A 20,144-nucleotide genomic window follows, 5' to 3' on the forward strand; every position below is an offset into this window, starting at 1 on the left:
GCTGGTGATCCCCTGGGTATATTAATCTTAATATGCCAGTACAGACTAGGTATATGTGCCCCAAAATTGAAAATTCCTGACTGAAGGGTCACCAAGATGACACTGTGAACTCATAAGCAGATAAGATTTCTTCACATGCTTGGCTGAATCATCATTTTGCTTTTCATGGCCCGGTTGATTTTCTGATTTACCACCCTTGCATGATTAATTACTTCTACATAATGTTGTGCTGAAGATATCACTCTTGCTTTAAAGCTACTTATTGGCATATATGAATAGATTAGAAGACCCATCTAGGAAAAGGAAGCAAGTAATTTCATGATCATTAAAAAGCAACTATGGAATTCGTAATGTAACACACACACACAACTGCTAAGGAAGAGGCCACTAAATCACATGAATTAGGGAATGGACATGTCAAACCAAATTAAATCTCTGAAGTAATTTGGAAGTTTCACTGACTTTTGGCTTTTCTGTTTTCTTTTTTTATGATCCTCCATATTTCATGGCTGCATACTGAAAATCACATAAAAATGGCTAAAAGAGCCCAGGAACAACATGCAGCAGAAATCCCAAATGACTACATCATCAGAGTTCAATTTTGCAGCAGGGAGTACTTACTATGATTAAAGCTCAATATAAGCAAGTGACTTGCCAGCCTACATCGCTAAACAAATTCCAAATTCACTCTCTCGGTGAGTTTGTTTATTTTTTACTACCCAGCACACCGAAATCCTACTGCTTACTTTTATTTACAAACCTAAAATCTCATGCTAAGTTCTTTCTGGGCAATTTGTTTTTATAATTTCCCCATTCAGGGCTTTCTACCCTCTGATGCATTTTATTCATAGGCTAATAAAGACTTTATTTTTCCTGTAACCATGGGGAGTGAGCAAAACAGTTTGGGAACTTTATACCCAGGGTTGTGGCTCCACCACTGCACAGACCCACCGAGCTCAGTCCCACTCAGGGGATGGGAGTCACTTGTGACCACTGCAAAGCAGAGAGAGGACTCAGGACTGGAAATGCAGAGAACCACCATAATCTTTAGGGATTTTCTTAGATTTGAAACAATTTGCATGCCTCCACAAAATGCCTAAGAGTTTTTGAGATTAGGAATTGGAAAGAAAGATGGCTTAGAGCTCTTATCTCAGTAAGTAATGTTCAACAGAAGAAGGGGAGCACGCTTGGCATGGTGGGGAGCATTTGCCTTTATGCCAAAGCCCTGTAGGATCTAAGCAGCCAGGAAAACATATGGCAGGGAAACTTGTTTGCAAAGCGCTCTAAAATTAGTTCTTCATAAAATCCAGTTGGTAATTATTCATTAAAATACAGCCACAAAACATCTGACACCCACGATGGCAGCCAACCAACCGGTTTGTTCCCACATTTGGATGTGTCAGGAGCCAACCTGCTCAGGCCATCAGGACAATCTGAGGTGCTCAGAGCACCCAAAAGTGTTTGAGCTCCTGCTAAAAACCAAGGGAACACTGATGCTCTCCTGCTCTTCAAGTTTTTTTTTTAATCAAATAAAGCCATTCCCTGTTCTGAATGAAAACAGTTTTCATTTTGACATGAAAAATTTATAAGTATAAAGCACACTGATGGAAATGAAAACAATCCAGCTCCACACACTGCCTTCTCCAGATATTCCAGTGAAGTTCCTCTCAGGTTCCCTCATTTCATGCATCATTTGGAACGTGCTACCAGCATGTAGCAACACCATAATTGCTGTAAGCTCTGCAGAGTCACTTCATGCATTATTTGACACTAGTTGGTTTTCTATACATTGTCAATTCTATTAATATGCCTCTCTTCTACTAAATTCCTACTGACCATTCAAGCCTGCAGTGTGCACTTTGTTATTTCTGCATAGCACTACACAGGTTGGAGGGATTTTGTCCAAAAGCACTGCATTCCTGTTTGTACTCTGCTTGCCACTCAAAACTGCCTTTTTGCCTCTCCTCCAGAGCTCCACTCCCCATGCTTGTGGCACACAGGCTGCATCCAGACAACTTCACAGCTACATCAGTTTGACTGACTAAACCAGGCATTTGGAATATTTGCTAAACAGTAATACTGAGAAGGTTAAATCTCAGCAGGGCTCTCAGACAGGAACTGCATCTTGTTGTCTCAGGTTAATCATGTACCTAATTTGCTGATTATTGACTTGTTCCCACAAAGGATTTTACTCAGCTTGACATATGAGCACTGATCAGTGATGAACTGTCAAGCTGTTCACTGCTTTAGAGCTCATGTCCCTAACCTACAGAAACAAGGATTTTAAATTTCAATTTTAAAATATCATCTGGTGTCAACTTCAGACTGTTTTCATTCATACAAAAGTATTGTGCTCCTTTCTGTCAGAACAAGGCTTCTTTTCACTAAGTCAGGTCTGTAACAGCTTGCCTTTCTTACACTAAAAAAATTTCTCTTGGTAGCAGCTTGACTGCATTTTGATTGCTGGGCAAAAATGCCATGGAATCTCCAGCTGTAGCACCCTGTCAACAAGCACCAGGACCCTGCCTGAATGTGGGAAGGTTTATGCTGGTTTATATTGCAGATTCAGACCAGATCTACATTAGTTTATATACAGCAGATTTCATTAACCCCACTTATGAAGAGGTTTAGAACTGCTTCCTCTGAAGACTGGAAAACAGATCCCCTGAGGAGGAATCCAGCTCAAGAGGAAACACAGATGATGTTTCTCATTATTTAATTTAACAGAAAGGTCACAAAATTTCTATTCTATCCATGTGAGGTGGAGTGAAAGAAAAAAAACTCTGCCTGATCAGAGCCTTCTCAGATGAGAACATCATAATGAAAACTAGAACAAACACATCTGATCATACTGCAACATAAAGTTCATCCTGAATTAAAAAAAAAAATAAATTTGTACTATGAGCTACTTCCAATTGGATTTCTTGTAAAAGATACAGGCATACCTCCCTCATGTCTTAGTCAAAAAATTAAAATTAACCTGTATTTATAGCAAACTTTGATGATTGCTTTGGAGCTTTGGTTGCCCTAAGTAATTTTCATTTAATGATTTATACTTTTATTTGTTTTCCTCAACTAAATTGCCATTTTATTCATGATAGGATAGGGAAAGCGAGCACTAAAATTCTGAATTAAATGAGACATGTGCAATGAATTATGCCATTACCTCAGTGGAACAGCTGAAGATGCACAGACATAATTTCACCTTCAAGACAGCATATTGAATGAAGCCTTACAGCCAGAATCAAAACATTCTTAAGAAAGGCTCCCACCCTGGAACATATTCTCTGAAGATATATGTTTTCTGTTGTCTGGATGACTGGAAATGACTGAAAATCAGTCACCAGCCCTCTGCAATTTCCCAATTTTTTTAGTCCTTGCAAAAAATTTCAGAACACCTTATGCTAACATGGAAAACTGACCACTTGTCCTCCCCTGCTTGGGCTGTGCACTGCTGATCCTCATTTCTTCCCAGTCAAACCCACCCATCCAGTAACTCACAGACCACTGGAAAACAGCTTACCACAGTAAGCTGATCAATTTTGCAGAGCCAAAGCTCCTTCTGCACAAGTTCTTAGAAGCAGAAGTAATAAACCAATGTCAACCTCCTCACTCTTTTACTCCCAAGTCTAATCAAAGATTTTGTTCCTCAGCTCATCATTTTTGTCTCACAGATAACCGGATAGTTTTATCCCAATTCACGCCAAGATTTAAAAACCTTGTTTGAATGGCAAGGACATAATTACTTCTTTTATAAATATATTGTTGAAGTATGTGACAACCAAAAAATGTTAAAATGAGGGTGGTTCAAATATCACAAATGAAGGAATTCAGGAAATCCCTAAACTTGAATTCTGTAAACTCCAACATGAACCTTACAAAGATGACCTAGATTTTGCATTCTGACATTCAAAGCCAACAAACACATTGATAAAGTACCTGGGCATGTGATGGTGGGAGTCCTCTTCTTATATAAACACCAAAAAGAGCATCCTTCCCTAAGGATATGTTGAACTTCAGGAACTGTGGCTGGCTGATATGGATCTGAGACCTCCAAAAAACTCCAGGGGGCACCTCCTGGGTGACCCTGTGGCCAACTTCTGTTTCTCCACTATCTATGCTGCTATTCCTAGTGACCCATGGTCCTACAAAACAGAAGCAAATAGAAATCATATGAGATAACTGGTTTTAATACAGGTAGTTTTATTCATTCAAGATGAACATCAGTGGCAGTGACACCTCTTAAATCAAACTGTAACTTTCTTATTCTGATGCAATCTGCCTGCTGTTTTATTCAGTATGTAAGAATTTGACCTTTACATTTGAAGCAAGAACTCTGCAAACCCTTTTTTTTCTGGGGAGTATCAGCAATCTTCTCATCCCTTAAACCCTTTAATTCTGTGATTGCTCCTCACTGATCAAACAGCAACAGCAGAGACTCAATTAAGCACTGTGAATCTCCCTGTGCTCTTTTCAGTTGCATCTTGTACACAAGTGGGGTATAAAAAATTGCCAGAAAGGTGACTTGAAGAGTAACTTCAATATAAATGAACTGACTACAAATTTTTATTACCACTGTTTTCTTCACTAAAGTAGTCCAATAGACTTTAGGTCACAGACAAGAGAGTTGACAGAAGAAATGAAATGCACACAAAAGAGTTTAGAGGACAATTTCTGTACTCTAACATGCATCTTCTCCTTGAAACAGAGTTAGCGCAACCCAGTGCAGTGCCTTTGAAGTTCCCTCTGCCTGAAGCAGGGTCTATCTACAAGTCTTTTCCCCTCGTGCTGTGGTTAGTTAAAATCCATCATTTGTTGGTTTTTCAGCATGCATTATTGAAGACAAGATACAAGACCTTTCTGGTTGAGCGCTCTGGCTTTCAGCCCATGAAATAGTCAACTACTAAAATATGGTGCAAATCCCTTCTGTTCTCAACTGAACAGGTTCTGAGGCTACACATATTTTAAACATGGAGTGCAGAACATGGAGTTAGCAGTATTTTTAAGCTACAATATGCAGCAACGTTTGATTCTGTATTCCCAAACAACATGGTGAGAAATCCATTTAAAAATTCTTAAAACAGACACTATAATAAACCAGAAAACCACAGAAAGTATCTGTTAACAATCACAGAAATTTAAAGGTATCACTAATACCACTACTACCACAGACTGGATGGCTGTGATACATATGATACAACCTGAGAGCATTTGTAAAAAGCTCAGTGTTTACTTCATGGGGGTTTTTCTGCCGTGGTGGAATGCTATTTTCAATAAATGGTAAGTTACTTCTGAAATATATTCTAGCACTGTATGAATGTAATGGGATGGCACAGAACAACATATAATTCCAGCAGGTAAGTACATAACAGCTTTTCTGTCTTGACTATCTTTAATTGAGAGAGCTGCAAAAGCACGGTTTCAATTATAGATTCTAAATTATCTGTGTTAGCAGCACTTACACTTGTACATAATGAAACAGATACTATGTTGGCAGTGTTTTGAAATGGTAAAAGAATGCTCTGAATACCAACTGCTATACAGTTTTTGGCAACTTGTATTGTTTTTTCATTTTCTATGTTAATGGGTCTACAATAACATCACAGCACTAACAAAGAAAGAGAAAGCAGAAGAAGCTGCAACCAGAGGCTGCAAAGAAAGGAAAAATAGCTGAGAGTGTCAAGCAATGTGCCCTTAGAGCCACCAGAAGCACAGAGAGCAACCAGATCCAAACACATCCTGCTTCATGGAAACTGTAGGATTTCATTTCTAATAGATTACTGCAGCAGAGGATATCTCAAGGTTCCTATCTCAATGAAGGCAGGCACCATCTCACTAGAATTTAAATTAGTTCTTACCCACCCATGTGGAGAGGAAAATTGGGGCAGAGAACACACCAAAAATCATCTATGGCATGTTATGCTGTAATCACTGGCAGAGCTGGGAAATCAGCAAAAGACTGCAGGCACCTTCACCTCCTTTAAAAACATCACATTTACCTCACAATTCCAACATATGGTAATAAATGATGAATACCTTTGCAATATTATTAAAAAGCGTTCTGTAAACACTTTCTTTGGAAGCAGATTGAGCATCCTTTAATGAACATCAACTGCATCTAACCTGCAAAAGGCTCCTTGTCATACTCTAAAGAACATTGTTCTTCAGGAGCAATATATTCATAGCCAACCAGACAAAGAAAAAGCTGTTTCCAGGAATAATAATAATAACAACAATAATAATAACAATAATTATTATTATCTATTATTAATATTATTAATATTATCTATTATTATCTATGCAGCAAATGTATGGAGCATGTGAATGGTAAAGCCACAACAGTCTCTGCTGGCAGTTACAGTTTCACTGGCTATTAAAGCAACTCCAAAATTGTCAATGGCTTTTGCTAACTATGCATATATTCTCTAGAATTGTAACTTTACAGATAAATTTAATTCTAATGGAGGATCGAGTTTTAGTATTTCTGGATAAATTAAGCCTCAGCTTCCTTTGGATATCCAAAATTCTGCTTTGCATTTCTCTCTGGGAAAGGGCATTTTTCAGGACTCAAGGATCCTCAAATACACCAATTAAGCTAAAATGATAAAATTTCAGCCATCAGGAGAAACAGAGTTACATTCATACTACTTCAGCATACAAAGGCAAAAAATTATATTGGATGTCAGACTTCCCCCCCACAAAAATACTAGAAGAAGACTCTTCCTTCGTATTTCTCATCAAAATGTTGAAGTCATCATGGTGAAATAAAAATTGGTGAAAACCGCAGATACGGCAATTAAATTTGTAGTTATTACTGAGCCTAGAGACATGATTCAGGTTCCCAATACTGAAATGATTGTGTTCAGTTTGATATTATCCTTGGAAACATCTCTCCACAGATGCACTTTTATTTTGCTCTACAACACAATGACCTGGTTTTTAGCTCTCCAAACCACTCCTCCTGGAACATCTTAGGAAAATCTCCCTGGGAAGGGAATTGTGACAGGGGTTCACCACAGCAGAGCACTTTAAGAGCAGGTTAGATGATCAACCCTCACAAGTGACTGAGATATATTTAAGCTGCAGCACAGAATGGGGCAGATGGGTGACTCTTTTTAGTCTGTGTTTCTCTAGTGCAGCACGCTCCATACCCAGCCTGTGCCACATCTGCAAGGAACAGCTGCTGCCTCACCTCTGGCATGCTGAAAGGATCCTTTCCTTTTGCTTTAAAGAATTTAATTCATGACATCCTGTTTTTAAGGCGCTACCTTACAATGCTGTAATAACAAAATTTAGAAATGCTTTAAAATCTACGTTTCATATTTGCAAGCTTAGCTACCAACTTATGAAGTTTTAAGTCCAAGAAGATATCAATAAACTCTAAAGATTCTGCATTATTGAATCATGCTCTCATAAATTCCTCCTGAGTTATCCTTGCTTGTGTGAGACACAAAACCAGTGATAGCATCTTGGTTCTGCTCCTTGCTCTGATAATGCCAGTGCACTTGGGTTGGTCATGATCCTGCTGCTCTCAGATGCCTTCTTGTAAAACAGAATTATTAACAATGACAAAATTATTAACAATTCTCATCTTAAAAATGAGGAAGGCAGAGCAGTAAATATAAATATTACAGGAGTTGTCTCAGCACTGGCCTCTTCATGTTCCTTCCTCCCCAAGATACAAATACAGAGAGGAAATGCAAGGTAGATATGACCACCGAATCTACCTTAGTTTAATAGGCTAAAGTTTATTTTTTTTTTAACCTGAAAAGCAGACCATAATGCTAGCTTTGGTATCTGCAGTGCCTTTTTCTGCACTAACAGCTTCACTGGCAAACCCTGTCACTAGAGACTCAAGCTTTTTTTATAGCTCCCTTCAGTCCTCACCTCCTAATGCAGAGAATGTCTCTTGCCACCTGACTCACTCCCCTCCAGCTATTTTTAGAAGCTTTTCCGTTGGATGGACCACTGCAGATCACATTCAAAGAGCATCAACTGCATTTAAGTGAAGTTACAGATGTGACAAACTGACAAATCTGTGAAGAAAGACTAACCCAAACTACTCATACTGCTGTGAACAAATGAATCCTAAGATCATTCTCTCTGTTGTGGGTGACTGTTGTAAAGTTTCATACTTATCTCATAACCCCACAGATACTTGTTTTTTTTTTCCCTGTCATTTTCTCTCTATAAACATCTACAAAAGAGTTTTAAAAGCATACTTCTTCATCTTACCCAGGGGAGCCATTTCAATCACTCAGTCAAACATATATTCATCAACTAAATAACACTTATTCATTTAAACTGCTGTTTTATTTACCCAGCTGAATTACTATTTTGGCATATACATTTGAAAAGACTGTTTTAGCATTCAAGTGTATTTGCCTTTGAAGCTATCAGACAGGCAATCCATGACAACAGCAATGCAAACTTCCCCTGCTAAGTTGTCAGCAGGTCTCATCTGTGAGCTGGAGGTCACATTCAAGGTGGCAGAGGATGGGACATGCCCAGTCAGCCTTTAATTTAACTGATGTCAAGCAGTGTCAGCTATGGAGGCAGAGCTGTATTTACACTGAAACCAGATATACTTGATTATTTATAACTACAGTATCTTACACTGTAGCTAAAATTAAAAATAAAAATGAAATCTGGCTACCAGCAGTGTCACACTACAGACATTACATTTAAATAGCAATTAACTCCAGTCCTGTGACTGTGTGCTTCTATCACGGGGGTGACTGCAAATTGCATCTTGATAGCACTCTTGAAAAATGTCTAGCACAATAACCATTCCAATGGATCAGAAATGAACTACCAAGCTAATGTGGAAAAACCTCAATTTAAATACAGGGAATAAATACCACCGGGGTTGCTTAAATTCTCTTTACCTTCTTTTCCTGTAATTCTATATTTCTTACAAATCACTGCTACAGACATAGCTTACCTTATCTTTTTATCTAGCTTATTTTTCTGTTGTTCTTTTTATATAGCCAGGGATTTTCACAGATGACTTGGAATTCTGGAGAAATTTATGGTACAGCTGTGTAAAGGGAACCATTCAATATAAAAATAAACTCCTCTGACTTTTTGCCAAAAAAGGCCATGTGAGAATTACTATGGTTCTCCACGACAGTTTAACTTTTTTCCTTAGGTAAATTTGCTACTTATATGACCAGGCATGTCTTATTGTTCCGGAAAGGCAAATAAAATAAAGTAGAAAATGTCTTTTCTATACAAATCCCTTCAGTGGAGAAATCAGTGCTATGCACTGTTACCATACTGACAACTCCCTATATGAACTTGCACTTCAAATTATCTACTATCACCTAAGTGCCCTAGGACTCAGGTGAGAACAGATTATTTCTGGAATGTGTACAATAGATTGACTGCTACTGCAAAAACAAATTCCCTCAGCTGCAACGAGCTAAAAAGCCAGGCAATGAGAGTTTGTCTGGAGGAGCTGCTGGGGCACATTTGAACTTCAGCTCTGCTGCAGATGCTGAGGCGCCAATGAGCTCTGCTTTGGGAAGGAAGAAGGAAGGAAGCTTCTGAGGGTATGAGCTTTCAAAAGCCCAGGAAAGCAGCTTCTGGTACAAACCAAAAACCTCGCGTTGTCTGGTCAGCATCCCAAATTTATAATGTGGCAAGAGGAAAGAAAATCTTCAAAGGGAGTGACTGCATAAGACCCCAGCTCTGGCTCAGCTGCACCCAATCAATGGGGCAGTGAAATGAAGCAGTTTGCCTTTAGTAAAACACGACACACCTGATACACCTAAAAATTTAGGCACATCTTCACATTCATGTGAGCATGGCTTTACAGGAGTCATTGTTTTTAGAATCAAAGGGAAATTATAACTGAAGTAAAATTAAGATCTGTTGGTTCAGTGCATTTCACAAAGAGCATCAACATACTAGTATGGATTTCTAAATCAGGATAACAGTCATCTCTGATGGCATATACCAAACTTCATCACCCAACTCTGAACAGAGCAACTCATGCTATCACTATTAACACATCCACAAATCTAAAACTCCTCTTCTGCTGAATTTAGCCAAATCCTTTGCTTTTCTGAGACAGCCCTCGAGTCTGGTGTATTTTCAGAAGACCACATCTGCAAGCCTTCATAGCCTCCATCTTAATAGTTCTGCTTGCTAACATGTTAATTAAGATCTACATTACATTAGCCGTTTAATAAGATTAATCCACCTGGAAAATGATGGCTTGTCTTGATTAAACTGAAGGAAGGTAACAGGAATGACATTTAAAACACATTGACTCTTATTCCATTTTGATCGTCTGTTTCAAAGCGCCTGATAGGAAACAGCAGAAACCGAGAGATTCATGTTGTTTACATTGTTAATGAGGGATGAGTTTATCTTTTACAAGGCAACAAAGATCTCCCTGCAGTGCTGGGTGGGTTTCAGCAGCAGCACAGCCGGGGGTAGCTCTGGTGCCTCAGGCAGTGAGTCAGGAGCTGCTCTGTTTGCATCCAAACCCCGGCTCATCCCTCTGCCAGGATGGCAGATCCTCCCATTCCCGAGTTTTGTTACTCCTTTAGCATTGCCTGTGTGCTGCGTTGCTAATAAAATATCCCAACTATTAGAAAACAATTTGTGCACACCAAAATGTGACTCGCAGCTGCAGCATCTGGCAGAGCTCTCGACATCATTGGGAGAGAGCTGGAGACAACCTGTACAGCTCCACAATGACTGCTGAGCTCAGCTTTCCACATCCATCCAAGGGAAATTTCTGCTACATCAGTAGAAATCTGTTTTTCCTCTCTCTCATCTCAAGCAACTGAGATGGTGCCAAATTTAACAGCTAATTAAAACTTTCTTAGTTTCATTATTGACATTATATTTGCATCTTTGAATTTGATATCTGGAAACAAGTATTTTTTCATGACACTTCAGTACTTTAATAACTGTAATATTTTTTAAAAAGTCTTTCTGAAATCCACAAACACTGTGGTAGACTTTGTGAAAGACCTCAAACTGAGCATGAACTTGGATCAGGTTGGTTCATCCAAAGAGAAGCAAACCCTGGACTATGTAAGCATCAAAACACAAATTCATATTTTTTCCAAATAGTCAGTGTATTTATTGCACCTAAAGTGACCTTTCCACAACTGTCCACAATTACTTTTGGTCTCTTTTAACATGGGAGGTTCTAGAATCAGAGATCACATTCTCTTTCTGTGTTTTTCAGCTTTCTAGAACATTACTATAGTAAACAATCAACAAAAAAACCCCCCACTAAGTCAATTTTGAATTACTAGAAAATTTGCTAAATTTGTGAGCACATCAAAGACAATTATGTCTTCAACAAAAAAAAACAAACTCTGATACCATTATATGGGAGATCTAGGGTTAGTTTGGATATTTCCACATGAATTGTAGGTTATCTTAGGTGTCCTCTGAAATGATTAAAGTTGAATTTATGGTATATTCTGTCAATTAGAAAGGAAACAGCACATAGTCACAGATTTTATGGAAATGTGTGTCTAGCCCACCACATAATTTTAAATGTAGAAAACTTTTGGCATAGATTAACAGAATTTATGCACAGAAAAATCCCATAAGGTCATCTATTTCACTTCTTTTTGAAAGAGCAATTATTCCCAAACATGCCTTTTTTCTTTTCCCCCTACTTTCCCCCTTAATTTAGATTTATCACACCCAAATTCTAACATTATCCTTATACAACATAAGACATACATACAAGAAAAATGGGCTTCTTTCGCAGGAAGCTTTTAAAATGTCATTACAATCTAGCTCATCCTGGTAGAAATTCTAAGGCAGTATCAATTTTTGTAGTTTTATGCACTATGAAGGGATACTGCCTTATGATCTGTATTAAGAAAGGAATTTTTGTCTCTTAATTTAAATCCCTAGCTGAACACAACTTTCACAGCATGGTGGACTTCACTTGCAGCTTTAAAGCAGCACTGAGGATTTTTCTGCCCATTGCACTCGCCTCCTCCTTTCAGACATACCCACTATTAGTGAGATGTAGTGTGTAATTACAAAAAACCTGAAACTGTGTTATCTTAATAGTGAATTTTGTTTTCATTCAGATAGGAAAATGCAGTAATAAAGTAATTTACATTCCTCTTAAATTGCAGTTTTATTATTTCCTACCAGAATTTAGTCTCTTAATAAGGAAAAGGCAGATCAAATTGAATACCTGCTTCTTTTTTTTTTTTTCCTTTCAAATTGCTCTACTTTAAAATGCTTTGCTTGCTGAGTAGGCACAGCTTGTGTTTAAGTGGCCCTTCTCAGACTAGGGGTTAAAGGTTTCTTTGGGAGACCCATGTTTTGAAAAGAATGGCTTCATCCTGAGTTATGTCAATTATAGAAAGGTCACTCTCCACAGCCAGAGCCCTGAAATGGTTGTTGTGTTAAAAGCTGTCAGAGGCTTTCCTAAAAACTGCTGGGATAGCAATATTAACTTAGACATAATAAAAAGAAAGGTGAGGTAGAAAAACTTTTCACCCTTTCCAGCTCTAAGAATTTGTCTTTTCGATATTTCTTGTGTTCATCCAAACCTGTCATTCATTTTATTCCACTGTGGAAGATTACTTGCCTAAATATTGTTCTTCCTCCTTCCCCCACGTTATCAGCATTTCAGCAACCTTTTACAAAATGTCAGAAGAACAAGTAAACTTTTCCAACATGCTCTGAGGAAAGCTAACTGCAGCAATTTTAGACATAACCAGCAGTTCTGTCTCCTTGTCTCCTCTACAGGAGGTTACCACTCCCAAAACAGCATCTCGGCCTCTTCGAATGTGCAAAGCTAATTAGAGTGGGGCTGGGATAAACTGCCAGAATTTGCGCTGAAGTGCCCCAGGCAGATGAGCACATTCCAATTCTGCAGTCCTGCTGCCCTGTATTTGCACAGAGATGGCAACAAAAAGCGGCAGGGAGGGAATTGGGAAAGGTGTTAAAGCCCTGCAGTTGTCTGCTAAATGACCATAATTGCCGACCTGAGCTCTTCGGGTTCCTGCCCAAAACCACAGGGTCTCTCACCTGTGCACAACCTGGAGGCAGTTCAGCAGCAATGCAAACATTCTGCCTTGCACTTAGGGACGTGCTGTTCATGCACTTCGACCTACAGCCAGTCAGAGATGAAAGCCAAACCAACGAACACTTGTCTAAAAATGTTCAGGTTCTTGGCACCATCAGGATGTAGGATTTCATGACAAGGAGGAAGTCAAAACTAGACCCTCCATGGAAAACATGGAGAAGCTGAGGTGCAGCAGCAGCACCATTGATTGAAAACACAAGCAAATCCATAAAATGATCAAGCTCCTAAAAGAACAACTCAGTTTCCTTTCCCAGCTCTGGTTTAACTGTCTTCCCAATACGAGTATCCTGTGTCAGCATTTGGTCTAACAGTTGCTTTGGCAATTATCAAATTTAACATGAACCACAGGTCCTGAGTGTGGGACAGTGCTCAGCCTCTGGACAGAACTCTTCAGCTGACAAAAATCAAGCGCTCAGACTTCTCCTGTTCCAGTCATGTTCTCCACCACCCCAGCACACTAAAGCGTGGGAGGAGCTTTGTTTAATTGTGACATTCTGTTCTGTCTTCCCCCCATAATTTTTGTAATAACCAGAGAAGACCTTACTGTGATGCAGCAAAGAAAACCCCTGAACCTCACCAGTAAAAAGCATTCCATTTAAATGATTAAAATCCTTTCTGTGACATGTAACTTCTCTGTGTTTTAACATGTTTTCTCAGCCTAAGAAAAGTATTTCTTGTTCTAGGTTTAACTTATTTTTTCTTTCTACTGCCATGTCTTTGTCATCCTCCTCTGGAACACACTTTTTCTTTATGAGAAAAAGAAACCATTTGTTGTCTAATTTCTCACATTAATATCACAGGACAGACTGTTTACCATGGGTCAAACTCTGCTGTCCTTGGTGTTTGCTATTACAATTCATCTGAGAAAGAAAAAACAGGGATGCTGTCCTGGCTGCAAGCCAGTTCTTGACTTCTCTCAAGCACTACAATGCAATTCTACTGAATCAAGACAGGGTCAAGTGGGAAGGATCACAGTGGGTAATGTGCTCCAGCAGGCTCATCCCAGAGCACAGGGCACAGGACTGTGTCCTGAAGGTTCTGGAATACCCCCAGTGAGGAGACTGGGACAATATGAGCCAGTGCTTGGTCACTGCACAGGAGTCCTGCCTCACGTTCAGTGGAGCTTCCAGGGCACCAGTTCCTGCCCGCTGCCTCCTGTTCTATGGGCTGGAACCACAGTGAAGAGCCTGGTCCATGCTCTGAGCCCTCCCTGCAGGTATTTACACAACTAATGATGTCCCCTCTCAGTCACCTCTCCAAGCTGAACAGCCCCAGCTCCCTCAGTCTCCCCTCTCTTTGAGATCTCAGCTATACCTGGGAAAAGAACACCAATAAACCCAGCACATTCTGTGAGTGGTTCCCCAGCACCTGCAGCAGCACAACTTCATCAGCAATAAACCAGAAACCACAGGATTCAGCACAAGCACCGAGCACACCGAGCCAGGGCGTGCTGAGAGCCACGGGAGGGGATGGGCGGCATTTTGGGGTGTTTTGGCAGCGTTTTGGGGCAGCTTGGGGGGGTTTGGTGGCATTTTGGGGGAGTTTTGAGGCAATTTGACAGCATTTTGGGGCAATTTGGGGGGATTCAGCAGCATTTTGAGGTAGCTCAGCAAGTTGTTTAGGGGAGTTTGTGGGGGTTCTGGTGGCATTTAGGGGCGGTTTGGTGGTGTTTCGGGGCAGTTTGAGGCAGTCCTGGTGGCATTTTGGGGCGGTTTGTGGAGGTTCAGGTGGCGTTTTGGGGCAATTCAGATGGCTCTTTGTGGCGGTTCAGGTGGCATTTTGGGACTTTTTAGGACGGTTCATGCGGCGGTTTGGGGAGGTTTGTGGCAGTTCATGTGGTGTTTTGGGGCTTTTTGGGGCGGTTCATGTGGCGTTTTGGGGCTTTTCTGGGGGCGGCTCATGCGGCGTTTTGGGGAAGTTTGTGGCAGTTCATGTGGCGTTTTGGGGCGGTTTGAGGCAGTTCAGGTGGCATTTTGGGGAAGTTTGTGGCAGTTCAGGTGGCGTTTGGGGGCTTTTTGGGGCGATTCATGCGGCGTTTGGGGTTTTCGGCGCGGTTCGGGCCCGCCGGGTCGGGCCGGGCCCGCTGGGGCCGGGTCGGGGCGCGGCGCGGACCCACCTCTGCCGGCAGGGGGCGCGGGCGGGCCGTCCTCGCCGGGCGGGCGCAGCCCGTTGTTGAAGGTCGGAGCCTCGGCCGGCTGCAGCTGCCAGTTGAGCCCCAGGAGGTGCATGGCTGCGGACACAGGGGACACAGACACCGGTCAGCGCGGCCGCACACCCCCAGCCCCGCCGCACCGCCGCAAGGACCGCAGGGATGGGGACGTGCTGGAAGAAGCGGCGACAGCGGCACGAAAACACCCCGCTCCCCCCGGCCCACCCCCGCAGAATGCCAGGTAAACAACAGCCAGCCCTGGTGATTCACACACATCTGTCTGGCACTGAAATACAAAAGGCAAAATGCTCACAACTCTGGGCATCAGACGCCCCCGACTTCAGTGCGAGGGAAACAAAAGCACTTGCTGCAAGTACCAGCTCCGAGTTTAAATTATAGGTGGTAATTTATATGTTGATTGTAAAATTGGTTTTAGCCCTGTGTAAAGTAGTGAGTTGGTAATGCAATTATTTTGTGTTTAGTACAACTTATTTAAATCAATACATTAGAGTACTAGAATCACAGGATGGTTTGGGCTGAAAGCAACCTGGAAGATGATCCAGTTCCAATCCCCTGCCGTGGGCAGGGACACCCCCACTACACCAAGGCTGCTCCATCCAAGCCTTGTCCAGCCTCACCTTGAACCCTCCCAGGGCTGGAGCATCCCCAGTTCATCTGGGCAACCTGTGCCAGGGCCTCACCACTCTCAGAGGGATGAATTCCCAACACCAAACCTACCCCTACTCTCTCTCAGTGTGAAGCCACTATAGAGCCTCTATCTTCATTCTGTCGATGGAGCTTCCCTGACCAACCCAGGGCTGTGCCAATCCTTTCACCTGACAGTTTTTGGACCCCAAGCCCCGCACAGCCCTAGGCAGGGAAGGTTTTCTTGCTCACAGCCATCCCAGGACGGGCTCTGCAGCCATCCCTGTGCCAGGCAGGTCGGTGTGGCCACGTCAGGGGCTGTGAAGCTGCACCTGGAGCACGAGCTGAGCACTGGCAGCAAGGCCAAGCACGCCCCGCACAAGTGCCTGAGTTATAGGCACTGTGGCAGGGCTAATTGAATAAGTCCTGTGCATAATGCATGAGACTTGACAGGTCTGAATCATTCAGCCAGTGGATTTATGTGCATCTTCACCTTGTATAAACACAGCTACCTGCACACTCTCATCACATTATCCCCATGGCGCGCAGGAGAGTGGTGAGGGATAAAGCCCACCAAGCTGCTTCTTTCCCTTTCTTTGCATCTTTCTGCCTACACAGGATGTATGTAAACCTACATACCACAGAGAGCAGCATTTCCAGGTATGTCAAAAGGTGTTTGAGAGGATTCACTGTCAATTTACAGGCAGGAAAAGAAATATCATTGTGGGCACCCTTAGAATAGTTCTCTTCTGCAGAGTCAGATCCACATGAGATTAACAGATATTTTGCATCCAATTCAAAGTGATTATAGTGGCCACAAATGGCCCATCAGTGGCCACACACTAAGTGTTCAAAGTGTAAATGTTAGGGATAGGAGAGGCAAAACACTTCTCACAGAATCTGCCATTTACAGTGCTGGAGTTACCACCCAGACGATCGAAGAATGCAAGGGAGTCCATTTAGATGGGACTGATTCATGTGTGCATTCCTAAGCCCCAAGAAAACAAAAAGCACCCCCCACCCCCAGAATCCATCTATCCTAAGCCCTGAAAATCTCTCAGCACGAAATCTATGCGGAGTTTAACCTCTTTATTTTTGACAAAAGCAGCAGGGGAGCAAGACATCTTTCCTAAAACCATCTTCCCCTGGACATCCTATGGCCTAAGCAGATGTCTAAGAATAGTAGCTAAAATCAGGACACATTTGATGTGTAGAGGGGAGTTGCCAGATTTCATATTCACGTTGAATTTGCAAATTTTGTTTCTATTATATCAAAATACCTCACAAAAACAAACAACAAAAAAAGTCTTAACGGCTCTGGTATGTTAAATATACTTCAGGCATGAACCTGGAAAGCATATTTTGCAAAGAAACTACTCAAAATTTATTTCTGAAAATAGACAAGAAATTTATGTGCGATCAAATGATTTATTCAATAACAACTTATTTGTCTTGCCAAAACAAACATTTTAAAAGGCTTTTTCAGTCTAATCTCAGGCAACCAAATTTTTATTTTTAATTTTTTTTTAAGTATGGCAAATGAAACTGAAAAATCATTCACAAACCCCACCCAAGTGCAGCTTATCCAAAGTGTCCCACTGGGCAGGGGCAGCTGTGCCAGGGTGGGAAAGCAGAGGAGCAGCTCGGGGTGTGGTTGTGCTGCCAGCAACTCCCACACCCTGCACAGGCACCAGATTCAGCTGGACCAGCCCCGAAAGCCAAGAGTGCATGAAGATTAAGTGAATTTCAAAGCCCCACAATGCAAACAAGTCACAGAGGAGAATCAGACTTTTGTGTTTTACACTCTCAGTGTGTCTATTCAAAGTTGCATTTGTATTTTATTTTATTGTGAGCGTAACCATAAATGTAGGTCACTTGCAGAGATGAAAGCCTGCTGCTTCAAGTGTGAGCCAGTCCTTACAACAGAGCGATAAAGAAATCATAACTAATAGTCTGTCCAGGAAAATTATAGTGGCTACCTTATAATTACCAGGTAAATTCAGACAAGGAATTATAAAAGATCTTATTAACATGGTATTAAAAAAACCCTGTTATCCATCTGCTTCCAAGCACACCATGGTTTCATTAATAACCGTGTTTTAATCATGGATGGATGTTAGGTAGGAGCAATTAGAGCTCCCTCCTAACGGGGCAGGGATTTGCAGGTCTGCTCCATCCCTCCCGGAGACAGAATCTCCTTCACAGCTCGCACGTCCATGAGGTGATCCACAGACTTCCAGGAAGACAGCTGCAGTCACAAACACCAGGAAGGCTCCCCTTGCAGCAGGAGTGAGTGCACGAAAGTGTGTCATAGGGGCCTGAGGGGAAAGCTCCGTGTCTGCACGGGCTGAGCAGAGCTGATGGCAGGCGAGCAGGGGGAACAAGGAGATGCCTCCTCTCTGCTGCCTCACAACGCCGTGAGATGGCAAATTTATATGATTAACCTTTCCTTCTGTTAATCAAACAAAATGCCTCCAGCAAAGGAATAAGGAGAAGCCTGTTTAATTAGAAATGTGGGGATCCACGCAGAAGTTGAGTGTGTGTGTCTCAGAGGAGAAATTTGGGCTAGTCAATTTGTGCCTGTTTGCTGATTTTTCTGCTTTTCTTTTCTAGTTTGAAACTGACTTTGGTTTTTTCCCCTCCAACAACCATTTGTGTATCCACAATTTATATTTCGCAGAGCACTTATAGGTATTATTTTTGTGTGTTTGCTTTCCCCCCCTCAACATTTAAACATATTTTCAAAGTTCTTCTCTCTGATACTTGATTTTCAAACACTGAGCTGGTCAGAATTTATAAGGTTCATTTAATACTAACATCTAGTAATTCAGAATAGTGTATTTATATTCTCTAAACCAGGAGAATTCAGAAACAATACATTTTGAAGGAAAACCTTTGATATTTAGGTCAAAAATAATAATCAGCCTCTCACTCCCACTCTAGCACCATTCACATACAGAGAGCAAAAGCACCTGGAAGCTAAACCTGCATGTCCAGCAAGAACAAAAGCACAGACCTGGTTCATCACTCCAGGTGGCAGAGCTGCCAAGGATCAGTCTAAGACTTACATAAGACAGAGGTTGCTAGAGTGAATCACATATTGTTTTAAGTAGTCCCAAAAGGCACACAAATCCACAGGAAATTGATAAAACTTACATGCAAATTATCTTGAAATTCTCTAAACTCAGTAGTGTTCCCACAGTCCTCTTTCACTGGTCTCTCATTCTGGCCATGAACCCAGTGCCCACTCCAGTCAGAGTATTCCCTAAAGGACAATGGTTTCCAAGCTCAGGAAGCTCTCTGTCTTGCCTTTGTGCTCTTGTCACTCTTGACCTTGTACTTTTAAAAGGAGAGACCTCTGGTGTCTTTGTGAGCTGGAGATCTCCCAGTAGAACAGCTCAGTGTCTGCCAATAGGCAGAGCAGAATGAGGATTCTCAGTTATCCCTTTACTTGATGATATTCTTTCTCAAAGAGAGAAATGTGCAGACTAATGATCCATCATTTCCCCCATTCCTACTGCACCTTCCCAGTTAGAGTCTGTAAAACACACACTGGTTGCTTGTTGGAAAATTCAGTATTCCCTAAGCAACTCCAAAAGATGGTAAGATTATACAATTCAACAGAATTAAGAATGTTTCCATAGTTTCATTTCCAAATTTCCAATTTCATGCCTATTAACCCCTGAATTAACATCATCCACAATGAACCCATCAAACTATGGCTTCACTTTGTCAGGATACATCAGTGTTTGTCTGGAGCAAGACAACCTCTTTTCATATGAACAAGAAATCACTCCACTGTATCACGAACAACATGAACAAACATACACTAAAAGCACATTTGCTGTTTGAAGGCCATTGTGTTTGTTATAGGAGCAGAAATGTTCAAATTTCCTTTCCATCCACTCATGAGGTGAACGATGATGCAACTCTTGCTATTTATTATGTAGTTTTTCAGCAACATCAAATTAATTTCCAAGCCAGGTCTAATGAATCACAGACATGACGAAACTAAAAGGTACCTAATAAATCTTAGCATAATAATTTCATAGCATCTATATTCAAAGATATATCTGCACATCTATTTTTTATTTCATATGCTCTGAACATTGTTTTAACCCGCCATGATGATTGTATGAAGCAAAAGATATTTAGTGTTTTGCACTTCTGGGTGCATATAGATGGGTATCCAAACAACCTGAAAAGAATAAATGTATTCCCCCAAAAATTTAAAAATAATTAAACATTATTGCATGCTTAGTT

At 41.2% G+C, this 20,144-nt stretch overlaps 1 protein-coding gene across 6 annotated transcripts in view; it reads right to left on the bottom strand.

The window, feature by feature from the left end:
• The window catches only part of TENM2 (teneurin transmembrane protein 2), a gene marked incomplete at its 5' end in the record, with an annotated part of 486,538 nt that overhangs the window by 108,706 nt on the left and 357,688 nt on the right, over positions 1–20,144 (bottom strand). For all 6 annotated transcript variants that reach the window (XM_083871601.1, XM_083871600.1, XM_083871599.1 and 3 more), the window contains 2 exons: positions 3,940–4,145; positions 15,204–15,317. In XM_083871601.1, coding sequence (XP_083727727.1) covers positions 3,940–4,145; positions 15,204–15,317 — 320 coding nt within the window. The remainder of the gene's footprint in view (positions 1–3,939; positions 4,146–15,203; positions 15,318–20,144) is intronic.

This window comes from Zosterops lateralis (genome assembly GCF_965231275.1).
Source record: "Zosterops lateralis genome assembly, chromosome: 14".
Taxonomy (NCBI): Eukaryota; Metazoa; Chordata; class Aves; order Passeriformes; family Zosteropidae; genus Zosterops; species Zosterops lateralis.